General features: G+C 48.1%; 1 protein-coding gene across 1 annotated transcript; it reads left to right on the top strand.

The window, feature by feature from the left end:
• Positions 1–2840: 2840 nt before the first annotated feature.
• HYI (hydroxypyruvate isomerase (putative)) lies at positions 2841–9032 on the top strand. Its single transcript, XM_038760359.1, has 8 exons — positions 2841–3134; positions 3266–3377; positions 6694–6808; positions 7207–7285; positions 7709–7758; positions 8163–8232; positions 8423–8557; positions 8805–9032. Exons 1-8 carry the CDS (start codon positions 2936–2938, stop codon positions 8876–8878), a joined length of 834 nt encoding a protein of 277 aa, XP_038616287.1. The 5' UTR covers positions 2841–2935; the 3' UTR covers positions 8879–9032.
• The last annotated feature ends 3169 nt before the right edge of the window (positions 9033–12201 follow it).

Below are 12201 nucleotides of genomic sequence, written 5' to 3'. Positions count from 1 at the left end.
CTGCACACAGTATGCGCTCAATAAATACGATTGATTGATTGATCAAGTTGTCCCACGTGGGGCTCACAGTGTTAATCCCTATTTTACAGATGAGGGAACTGAGGCTCAGAGAAGTTAAGTGACTTGCCCAAGGTCACACAGCAGACATAGAGAAGCAGCGTGGCTCAGTGGGAAGAGCACGGGATTTGGAGTCAGAGGTCATCGGTTCAAATCCTGGATCTGCCAATTGTCAGCTGTGTGACTTTGGGCAATTCACTTAACTTCTCTGGACCTCAGTTCCCTCATCTGTAAATTGAGGATTAAGACTGTGAGCCCCAAATGGGACAACCTGATCACCTTGTAACCTCCCCAGCACTTAGAACAGTGCTTTGCACATAGTAAGCGCTTAATAAATGCCATCATCATTATTATTATTATTATGTGGCAGAGCTGGGATTCAAACCCATGACCTCTGACTCCCAAGCCCGTGCTCTTTCCACTGAGCCCCGCAGCTTCTCTAGACTGTGAGCCTGCTGTTGGGTAGGGACCGTCTCTCTATGTTGCCAACTTGGACTTCCCAAGCGCTTAGTTCGGTGCTGTGCACACAGTAAGCGCTCAATAAATACGACTGAATCATCATCATCATCATCAATCGTATTTATTGAGCGCTTACTGTGTGCAGAGCACTGTACTAAGCACTTGGAAAGTACAAATTGGCAACATATAGAGACAGTCCCTACCCAACAGTGGGCTCAAAGTCTAAAAGGGGGAGACAAAACCAAACATACTAACAAACTGAATATATGTTTGTACGTATTTATTACTCTACTTGTACATATTTATTCTATTTATTTTATTTTGTTACTATGTTTTGTTTCGTCGTCTGCCTCCCCCTTCTAGACTGTGAGCCCGCTGTCGGGTAGGGACCGTCTCTCTATGTTGCCGCGCTTAGTCCGGTGCTGTGCACACAGTAGGTGCTCAATAAATACGATTGAATGAATGAATATATGTTTGTACATATTTATTACTGTATTTTACTTGTACATATTTATTCTATTTATTTTATTTTGTTACTATGTTTTGTTTTGTCATCTGTCTCCCCCTTCTAGACTGTGAGCCCGCTGTCGGGTAGGGACAGTCTCTCCATGTTGCCAACTTGGACTTCCCAAGCGCTTAGTCCGGTGCTGTGCACACAGTAAGCGCTCAATAAATACGATTGAATGAATGAGTGAATGAATATATGTTTGTATGTATTTATTACTCTATTTTACTTGTACATATTCTATTTATTTTATTTCGTTAATATGTTTTGTCTTGTCTGTCTCCCCCTTCTAGATTGGGAGCCCGCTGTTGGGTAGGGACCGTCTCTCTATGTTGCCTCAGTTAGTCTAGTGCTGTGCATATAGTAAGCGCTCAATAAATAGGAATGAATGAATGAAAGGGTGGGACTAGCGGCCCGACCTGGGTCGGGGCCCTTTTCCCTTCGCCCCGGACCGGTCCCCGTCCCTCTCTCCCTCCCTCCCTCCCTCCCTCAATCAATCGTATTTATTGAGCGCTTACTGTGTGCAGAGCACTGTACTAAGCGCTTGGGAAGTACAAGTTGGCAACATATAGAGACAGTCCCTACCCAACAGTGGGCTCACAGTCTAGAGGGGGGAGACAGAGAACAAAACCAAACATTTAACAAAATAAAATGATAGTCCAGTGCAGCCCCTTCCTTCCTCTCCCCCCGTCCCCTCTCCATCCCCCCATCTTAACTCCTTCCCTTCCCCACTGCACCTGTATATATGTATATATGTTTGTACATATTTGTTACTCTATTTATTTATTTATTTTACTTGTACATAGCTATTCTATTTATTTTGTTAGTATGTTTGGTTTTGTTCTCTGACTCCCCCTTCTAGACTGTGAGCCCACTGTTGGGTAGGGACTGTCTCTATATGTTGCCAACTTGGACTTCCCAAGCGCTTAGTACAGTGCTCTGCACACAGTAAGCGCTCAATAAATACGATTGATGATGCTGATGCTGTGCACACAGTAAGCGCTCAATAAATACAGTTGAATGAATGAATATGTCTTGAATGTGTCTGTCTCTATTTTATTTTGTTACTATGTTTTGTTTCGTCGTCTGCCTCCCTCTTCTAGACTGGGAGCCCGCTGTTGGGTCGGGACCGTCTCTAGATGTTGCGGCGCTTAGCCCGGTGCTGTGCACACAGGAGGTGCTCAATAAATACGATTGAATGAATGAATATATGTCTGTAAGTATTTATTACTCTATTTTGTTTTGTTACTATGTTTTGTTTCGTCGTCTGCCTCCCCCTTCTAGACTGGGAGCCCGCTGTTGGGTAGGGACCGTCTCTAGATGTTGCGGCGCTTAGTCCGGTGCTGTGCACACAGGAGGCGCTCAATAAAAACAGTTGAATGAATGAATATGTCTTGAATGTGTCTGTCTCTATTTTATTTTGTTAATATGCTTTGTTTCATCCTCTGTCTCCCTCTTCTAGACTGTGAGCCCGCTGTTGGGTCGGGACCGTCTCTCTATGTTGCGGCGCTTAGTCCGGTGTTGTGCACACAGGAGGCGCTCAATAAATACAGTTGAATGAATGAATATGTCTTGAATGTGTCTTTCTCTATTTTATTTTGTTACTATGTTTTGTTTCGTCCTCTGCCTCCCCCTTCTAGACTGGGAGCCCGCTGTTGGGTCGGGACCGTCTCTAGATGTTGCGGCGCTTAGTCCGGTGCTGTGCACATAGGAGGCGCTCAATAAATAGGAATGAATGAATGAAAGGGTGGGACTAGCGGCCCCGGGCCCCGCCCCTCTCTGCCTCCCTGTCTCCGTTGTCCCCGCCGCCCTGGGCCTTGGCCGCCCGTGCGCGGAGGTCCCTTGTGTGTGTGTCCCCCTTTGTGTGTGTGTCCCCCCCTTTGTGTGTGTGTCCCTTGTGGTGTCCTTCCCTCCATGGCACCGCTGCTTTTCTCTGCCAACGTGTCGTGGCTGTTCCCCGAGCTGGGGGCCCTGGGCGGGCGGCTTCGTGCGGCGGCCCAGGCCGGTTTCCCGGCCGTGGAGATGGGCTGGCCCTACTCGGAGCCCGCCGCCCAGCTGGCCCAGGCCGCCAACCGGGCCGGGGTCCGCGTCGTCCTCCTCAACACCCCCCCGGGTAGGGGCACCGGCCTGGGCACCGGCCTGGGCACCGGGCCGGGCACCGGGCTTCCCAGGAGGGCCGGGCCAGGCCTAAGGCCTGGGCAACGGGAGCCCACCCTGACCACGTGCCCTCTGTGCCCCCTCTAGGAGCCCAGGAAAAGCAGGAATTAGGCCTGGGGGCAGTGCCCGGCCAGCAGGATGCCTTCCGGAAGGGCCTGGAGCAGGCTGTGCACTATGCCCGGGCGCTGGGCTGCCCCAGGTAATCAGATCGTCATCATCATCAATCGGATTTATTGAGCGCTGACTATGTGCAGAGCACTGTACTACGCACTTGGGAAGTCCAAATTGGCAACATATAGAGACAGTCCCTACCCAACGGCGGGCTCACAGTCTAAAAGGGGGAGGCAGACGACGAAACAAAACATAGTAACAAAATAAAATAGAGACAGACACATTCAAGACATATTCATTCATGCAACTGTATTTATTGAGCGCCTACTGTGTGCACAGCACCGGACTAAGCGCCGCAACATCTAGAGACGGTCCCGACCCAACAGCGGGCTCCCAGTCTAGAAGGGGGAGGCAGACGACGAAACAAAACATGTTAACAAAATAAAATGAGCACAGAGCACAGCACAGAGAACAAAACCAAACATACTAACAAAATAAAATAAATAGGATAGATATGTACAAGTAAAATAAATAAATAAATAAATAGAGTAATAAATATGTACAACCAGAAGTACAAGATCAACTCTTGTACTTACTTTGGTAATTACTTTTGTAATGTACTTACGATTGTAATCACTTTTGTAATTATCAACTCCTCCCCAAAGGGTGGTCAGTTTCGTTGGAATTATGTACACCAGGATAGGAGGTGATCAAACTGAGACCTGGGAGAGGCTTGCAGAATTAAGTTTCCAGTTGTAGGGAAGCAGCATGGCATAATGGATGGAGCGTGAGTGGGGGAGTTAGGAAAAACTGCTGTCTAAACCTGGCTCCTCCACTTGTCTGCTGAGGGACTTTTGGCAAATCAGTTAATAAATCAGTTAATAAATCATAACAATAATAATGGCATTTATTAAGCACTTCCTATGTGCACGTTCATTCAATCGTATTTACTGAGTGCTTACTGTGTGCAGAGCACTGGACTGAGCGCTTGGGAAGTACAAGTTGGCAACATAGTCATTCATTTCATTCAGTCGTATTTATTGAGCACTTACTGTGTGCAGAGCATTCATTCATTCATTCAATCGTATTTATTGAGCGCTTACTGTGTGCAGAGCATTCATTCATTCAATGGTATTTATTGAGTGCTTACTGTGCAGAGCACTGTACTGAGCGCTTGGGAAGTGCAAGTTGGCAACATATTCATTTCATTCAACCGTATTTAGTGAGCACATTCATTCATTCAGTCGTATTTATTGAGCGCTTACTGTGCAGAGCACTGTACTGAGCGCTTGGGAAGTGCAAGTTGGCAACATATTCATTCATTTCATTCAACCGTATTTGGTGAGCACATTCATTCATTCAGTCGTATTTATTGAGCGCTTACTGTGTGAAGAGCACTGTACTGAGCACTTGGGAAGTACAAATTGGCAACATATTCATTTCATTCAATTGTATTCATTGAGCGCTTACTGTGTGCAGAGCATTCATTCATTCAATCGTATTGAGCGCTTACTGTGTGCAGAGCACTGTACTGAGCACTTGGGAAGTACAAATTGGCAACATATTCATTTCATTCAATCGTATTCATTGAGCACTTACTGTGTGCAGAGTACTGTACTGAGCACCTGGGAAGTACAAGTTGGCAACATTCATTCAATCGTATTTATTGAGCGCTTACTGTGTGCAGAACATTCATTCATATTTATTGAGCGCTTACTGTGTGCAGGGCACTGTACTGAGCGCTTGGGAAGTACAAGTTGGCAACATATTCATTCATTTCACTGTCGTATTTATTGAGCATTTTGTGGCTCAGTGGAAAGAGCCCGGGCTTTGGAGTCAGAGGTTGTGGGTTCAAATCCCGACTCTGCCACTTGCCAGCTGTGCGGCTTTGGGCAAGTCACTTAACTTCTCTGGGCCTCAGTTCCCTCATCTGTAAAATGGGGATGAAGACTGTGAGTCCCACGTGGGACAACCTGATTACCTTGTGTCTACCCCAGCTCTTAGAACAGTGCCTTGCACACAGTAAGCACTTAACAAATACCAACATTATTATTATTATTACTGTGTGCAGAGCATTCATTCATTCATTAATTCAATCGTATTTATTGAGCACTTACTGTGTGCAGAGCATTCATTCATTTGTTCAATCAATTGTATTGAGCGCTTACTGTGTGCAGAGCACTGTACTGAGCGCTTGGGAAGTACAAGTTGGCAACATATTCATTCATTTCATTCAATCGTATTTATGAGCACATTCATTCATTCAATCGTATTTACTGAGCACTTACTGTGTGCAGAGCACTGTACTAAGCGCTTGGGAAGTACAAGTTGGCAACATATTTATTCATTTCATTCAGTCGTATTTATTGAGCACTTACTGTGTGCAGAGCATCCATTCATTCATTCAAGTGTATTTATTGAGCACTTACTGTGTGCAGAGCACTGTACTAAGTGCTTGGGAAGTACAAGTTGGCAACATATAGGGACGGTCACTACACAGCAGTGGGCTCACAGTCTAGAAGGGGGAGACAGAGAACAAAACCAAACATATTAACAAAGTAAAATAAATAGAATAAATATGTACAAGGTCCCTACCCAACAGTGGGCTCACAGTCTAGAAGACTGTGCAAAGCACTGTTCTAAGCGCTGAGGGGGAATACAAGGTGATCAGGTTGTCCCACATGGGGCTCACAGTCTTAATCCCCATTTTACAGATGAGGTAATAATAATAACAATAATGGCATTTATTAAGCGCTTACTATGTGCAAAGCACTGTTCTAAGCGCTGAACTGAGGCCCAGAGAAGTTGTGACTTGCCCAAAGTCACACAGCTGACAAGTGGCGGAGTCGGGAATTGAACCCACGACCTCTGACTCCAAAGCCCACGCTCTTGCCACCGAGCCACGCTATACCCAACTCTTTGCCTCGTTGTAATAATAATAATGGCATTTATTAAGCGCTTACTATGTGCAAAGCACTGTTCTAAGCGCTGTGGGGGGGGAATACAAGGTGAACAAGTTGTCCCACGTGGGGCTCCCAGTCTTAATCCCCATTTTACAGATGAGGTAATAATAATAATAATAATGGCATTTATTAAGTGCTTACTATGTGCAAATCACTGTTCTAAGCGCTGAACTGAGGCACAGAGAAGTTGTGACTTGCCCAGAGTCATACAGCTGACAAGTGGCGGAGTCGGGACTTGAACCCACGACCTCTGACTCCAAAGCCCACGCTCTTTCCACTGACCCACGCTGTACCCAACTCTTTGCCTCGTCGTACCCTCCTACCCCACTTCCCCGTGAAGCCCCCCCCTTTTCCCCGGCTACCCCGAACACCCACCCTGAGCTGAGCTGCTTGGGTGTGAGGGCCACCTGAGCGCCAGCCCTCGGGGCCTTGTGCCCGCAGGATCCACCTGATGGCAGGACGGGTGCCCCTGGGGGCGGAGCGGGCCGCGATGATGGCAGAGATGGAGAGGGTCTTCGTGGAAAACCTGAAGCACGCTGCCGACGTGCTGGCCCAGGTATCGGAGGGGCAGGGGTGATAACAACAACAATAATAATAATGGTGTTAAGCGCTTACTGTGTGCCAAGCACTGTAATAATGATGATATTTGTTAAGTGCTTACTATGTGCCAAGCGGTGTTCTAAGCTCTGGGGTAGATACAAAGTAATCAAATAATCCCACACGGGGCTCACAGTCTTAATTCCCATTTTACAGATGAGGTAAGTGAGGCAGCACGGAGAAGTTAAGTGACTTACCCAAGGTCACACAGCCGAAACGTGGTAGAGCCGGGATTAGAGCCCATATCCTTTTGACTCCCAATCCCATGTTTGGGATGATGGGCAGCGGTCGCCCTTGGGCTGGCGGGGGGGGGGCCCTCATGAGAAGAAATAGATGCTCATCGAGGATCTCGGGTAGGAGAACATCGTGGGACTGTTAGAACCAATCAACACCCGGCTCACTGACCCCCGCTATTTCCTGGACACCCCCCAGCAGGGTAAGGCAAAGGACCGTGGCCCACCGTCCTCCCTCCGTAACTTCCGATTTCCACTCCACTTCCCCCATCTCAAGCTAGGAGCGATTCCCCTTTCCTTTCACCCCTCAGACGGAAGCCCTCTACCACCCGCAGTTCTTGGAAAGATTTCTATGACTGAAGATCATCAATCGTATTTATTGAGCGCTTACTGTGTGCAGAGCACTGTACTAAGCGCTTGGGAAGTACAAGTTGGCTCAAGCATGGCTCAATGAAGATATGTTGAAAGGCTCTCTAGCCCACATTCAGGTGGCCCTCTCTCTCTGTCTTTTGCTGCCCCTCATCCTGTTGTTTGGACTCCCTTGGTTCTCTCCCATTCCTAGCCCACCCCATGCCCCTGTCTATAGCGCCCAAACTGTGGTGCCTTTCTCTCTCTCCTCCCTGCAGCGGCTGCCATCCTGCAGAAGGTCGGGCGGCCCAACTTACAACTACAGATGGTGAGTGGAGACGGTGTCAGGATCCCAGGATGGGTCGGGGATGTATTTCATCATCAGTCATCATCATCAATCGTATTTATTGAGCGCTTACTGTGTGCAGAGCACTGTACTAAACGCTTGGGAAGTACAAGTTGGCAACATATAGGTACAGTCCCTACCCAACAGTGGGCTCACAGTCTAAAAGGGGGAGACAGAGAACAAAACCAAACATACTAACAAAATAAAATAAATAGAATAGATATGTACAAGTAAAATAAATAAGTAGAGTAACAAATATGTACAAACATATATACAGGTTTCATGACGGCCCCTTAGCCTGGGGAGGAGATCTGTGGGCAGTGGTGTCTTAGGACAGAGGATCCTGACCTTAGCTCCCTCTTTCCCTTCTCCTCCCCACCTCTTAGGATGCATTCCACTGGCAGATCATGGATGGAAACCTGACGGGGAACCTACGAGAATTCCTGCCTCTCATCGGTGAGGCAGGGTGGTCCGGAAAGACTCAGAGAATGGGCTTGGGGAATTGGGGAAGGGGCTTGAAAACAGGAATCACTTGTCTTCCCCTGTTGACCCCCAGCGTCCCACAACTTCTCCGCTCCTCCGCCACTGTGCCTAGTTCTTGGGGCCTGCTGGCTTGGCCATTTTCCTCTTCTCTCCTCCCCTCTAGGCCACGTCCAGATTGCTCAGGTGCCTGGGAGACATGAACCGGACAGTCCTGGGGAGCTGAATTTTCCCTACCTGTTCCAGCTGCTGGAGGATGAAGGCTACAAAGGCTACGTGGGCTGCGAGTATTCCCCCCGTGGTGAGAGCAGAAGGCGGCAGGAGGGGCAGAGAGGAAGGGCATCCAGAGACTTTTCCACAGTGGCCCTAGGTCACTGGAAACTTCCACTGCAGAGAGAATGGGCCTTGATGGACCTGCTAAAAGAATCTGGTGGGGGTCTCAGTGACACGTCTACCAGGAAGCTTATTCCCCTGGCTTTGGGTTAAAATCATGAGGCTCTTCCTGGCCTTGGACCACCTGCCCTGATTCTGCTTTCTTCCTTCCTCAGGAGACACGCTGGAGGGCCTGGGCTGGCTGCATTCCTACTGGGAAACCCGGGGTCTCCAGCCCAAAAGGCAGTGAGGTGGCCTGCCAAGTGAAGCCCTCACCTGGGGGCAAGGCCAAAGGACCCTTCCTTCCCCCCATCTTCTGGAGAGAGGAGCAGGGGTGATGGGGTAGGGAACTGGGGCTCTTGTCAGGATCCAAATTTGGCAATAAAGACTTCCCCCCAACTTGAGTGAGCGATGTAGTTTCTGTTAGAGGAGGTGGCAGGGGGAGACCCTGGGGGGTCATCGGCAGCTCCTCAGAAGGCCATGAAGCCCCCTCTCCAGGCTTTGCCGAAACAATGTTCCAATTTGCCAGCTGTGAGTAATCCTGTCTCACTTTGGTGTCCGGTCCAATGCCCTGGCCTCTTCATGGGGCCCGGAGAAGAGAGAAATGGTGAGGGAAAAGAGAGAGATGGGAAGAAGTGAGGAGATGAGGAGGTGGAAATAGGAGGAATGGACATAAAAGACAGGAAAGGACGAGGCTGCAGCAAGGAGGCGGGCAGGCGGAGCTTTAATTAGCTAAACTTGGACTTTGATTTAGTCTTGAACGTTTTGGCCTTTACCCTGTATGCTTGTTTTCTCTGCCTCTTGGTCCTCCTTTCTTGTAATCTGTAGCCCATGAGTGAGTGGCCCCGGTGTCAGGACCCTTGATCTGTTTTCCTTCCCACCGACTCAGTGCCCCCCCCGCCACCAGGGCTGAGCTAGACTTTGAGGGGAAAGGAGGCCTCGGCCCCGATGGCAGACTAGGAAGTGGCAGCAGCAGGATCCCACAACCCGCTGTTTCAGGATAGCGTGGAGCCCAGGGCCGGGAGAGCTTGTGTTGTTGTTGCCTGTGGCCCTTGGAGGGCTGCTGGCTGGCAGCTAGAGGCGAAGGAGGTCCCAGTCCCAGACTGTAGACCTGATGTCATGGCAGAAGCCTGCTCTCTGTGGGCGGCTTCCCAGGCCAGAAACCATGGGCAGCAGCCCTGGCAGCAGCAGCACCCCCAGACTGGAACAGGAGCTAAACGTCTGGCCCAGGCCAGGAGGGAGTGGTCTCGGCTGGACTCCCTCCCCTCTCTCTCATCGGTTGGCTGGACTGAGGGGACGGTCATTTGGGTGAGTTCTCCACCCTCACCTTTTCCTCCCCCTTAAACCTTGGATCAAGCCCTTGTGCCAATCATGGAAGCCCCTCCCACGAACACACTTTGCCCCAATTCCATTTCCTGTTGTTCCACTTAGTAACTAGGTACTGTGTTACTATTAGATTAATGATAAAACTACTCGCAATTTGTGGCTTTTTTAAAGAGCGGTCGACCGACAAATGTATGAATGTATAAGAAGCCCATCCTCAGGAAAGGGTTTGCCTTATCTGAAGTAGGATCTGTTGTATCATCCTCTCCCAAGCGCTTAGTAAAGTGCTCGGCACTCAGTAAGTGCTCAGTAAATACCATTGATTGACCTGGGTTCAAACCCCAGCTCCGCCTCTTGTCTGCTGTGTGACCTTGGACAGGTCACTTCTCTCTGCCTCAGTTACCTCATCTGTAAAATGAGGTTTGAGACAGTAAGCCCCATGTGGGATAATAATAATGATGGCATTTGTTAAGCGCTTACTATGTGCAAAGCACTGTTCTAAGCACTGGGGGACACAAGGTGATCAGGTTGTCCCACGTAGGGCTCACAGTCTTCACCCCCCTTTTACAGATGAGGTAACTGAGGCTCAGAGAAGTGAAGTGACTTGCCCAAAGTCACACAGCTGACAATTGGCATAGCCGGGATTTGAACCTGTGACCTCTGACTCCAAAGCTCGTGCTCTTTCCCTTGAACCACGCTGTGATCTGTGTCCAACCTGAGGGGGTTGTATCTACCCCAGCACTTAGTACAGAGCCTGGCACATAGTAATTGCATAAAAATACCAATAGAATGAAAGACAGGGCTAATATCCACCGACCCAAGCATACACGTGAAATAGAGGGTGGAATAATTCCAAGAATTTAAATTGAAGCTAAAAAGTGAGCGGGAAAGAATTACGATGCCAGGATACATGTGCAAATGTAAACTCAGAAGAAACAGTAAAGCAAGGGTGAGCAGGTGGGGAGGAAGAGAGTGAATGTCCAGATGCAAAATAGGTTCTCAGCCAAATATGACAAAGGTAAATGGAAAATCGTGAGCAAATGGTCCGATGACAGAAACACAGAGTGGTAAAATAAAGTATATGAAAATATGAAATTAAAATGAACCAGAAGAAAGATAAAGCTGAAATGGAAACGCTGGATGTTCAAGTAAGTTATGCATTTAGATGGGCCAGGGAGATTGGCACTGTGCGGACCCTGTAAGCCTGAAGCCAAATGACCACATCGTGTCAAATAATAACTAGTGGAGGGCTGGGAAACAGTCATGGAATTTTAAAAAAGGCTGGTTGTTTCTTTTCTGACTTTCTCTTCCCATCGTGCAGGCTCACCACTTTGTTTTTCATTCACCTTCCGTCTCATCCTTAACTCTGGTAAGGTCATCAATTCATATCCCCCATCTCCTTTATTGACTTTTCTGATCATTAAGGGCCAGGACCGTGTCCTGCCTTTCACTGTACTCTCCAAGTGCCTGGTAGAGCGTTTTGCACCCAGTTGCTCAATAACCACCGCTAAAAGAGCCCGGGTTTGGGAGTCAGAGGTCATGGGTTCCAATCCCAGCTCCGCCACTGATCAGCTGTGTGACTCTGGGCAAGTCACTTGACTTCTCTGTGTCTCAGCTACCACATCTGTAAAATGGGGATTAAGACTGTGAGCCCCACATGGGACAGCCTTGTTACCTTGTATCTACCCCAGCACTTAGAACACTGACCACTGCTTGGTAGACAGTAAGCACTTAACAAATGCCACCATTATTATTATTATTATTAATTCTTGTTTGTTCCTCAAGTATCTAGTAGAGGACTCTAATACATTAGGCATGCAAATTATTTTGCTACCTTCTTACTGAGTTTCCAAAGAATAATAATAATAATAAATAATGGTATATGTTAAAAGCTTACTGTGTGCTAGGCACTTTACCAATCCCTGGGGTAGATACAAGGTAATCAGGTTGGAACAGTCCTGACCCACGTGGGACTCAGAATCTCAATCCCCATTTTACAGATGAGTTAATTGAGGCACTGAGACATTAAGTGACTTGCTCAAGGTCACACAGCAGACCAGTGGCTGTGCTGGGATTAGAACCCAGGTCCTTGCTCTACTACTACTACTACTAATAATAATAATGATGGCATTTGTTAAGCGCTTACTAGGCTATGCTGTTTCACTTCTCAATCAGTCAGTTGTGTTTATTGAGTGCTTACTGTGTACACAGCACTATACTAAGCGCTTGGGAGAGTAACTATAACAGAAT

The sequence above is a fragment of the Tachyglossus aculeatus genome, chromosome 18 (genome assembly GCF_015852505.1).
Source record: "Tachyglossus aculeatus isolate mTacAcu1 chromosome 18, mTacAcu1.pri, whole genome shotgun sequence".
NCBI classification, from domain to species: Eukaryota; Metazoa; Chordata; class Mammalia; order Monotremata; family Tachyglossidae; genus Tachyglossus; species Tachyglossus aculeatus.
This window is presented reverse-complemented; position numbering and strand designations above follow the sequence as displayed.

Coding starts and splice junctions, on each gene's coding strand:
- HYI (XM_038760359.1), top strand. CDS start 2,936: ATGGCACCGCTGCTTTTCTCTGCCAACGTGTCGTGGCTGTTCCCCGAG. Junction 8,233..8,422: donor AGAATTCCTGCCTCTCATCG/GTGAGGCAGGGT, acceptor CCTCCCCTCTAG/GCCACGTCCAGATTGCTCAG. Junction 8,558..8,804: donor CTGCGAGTATTCCCCCCGTG/GTGAGAGCAGAA, acceptor TTCCTTCCTCAG/GAGACACGCTGGAGGGCCTG.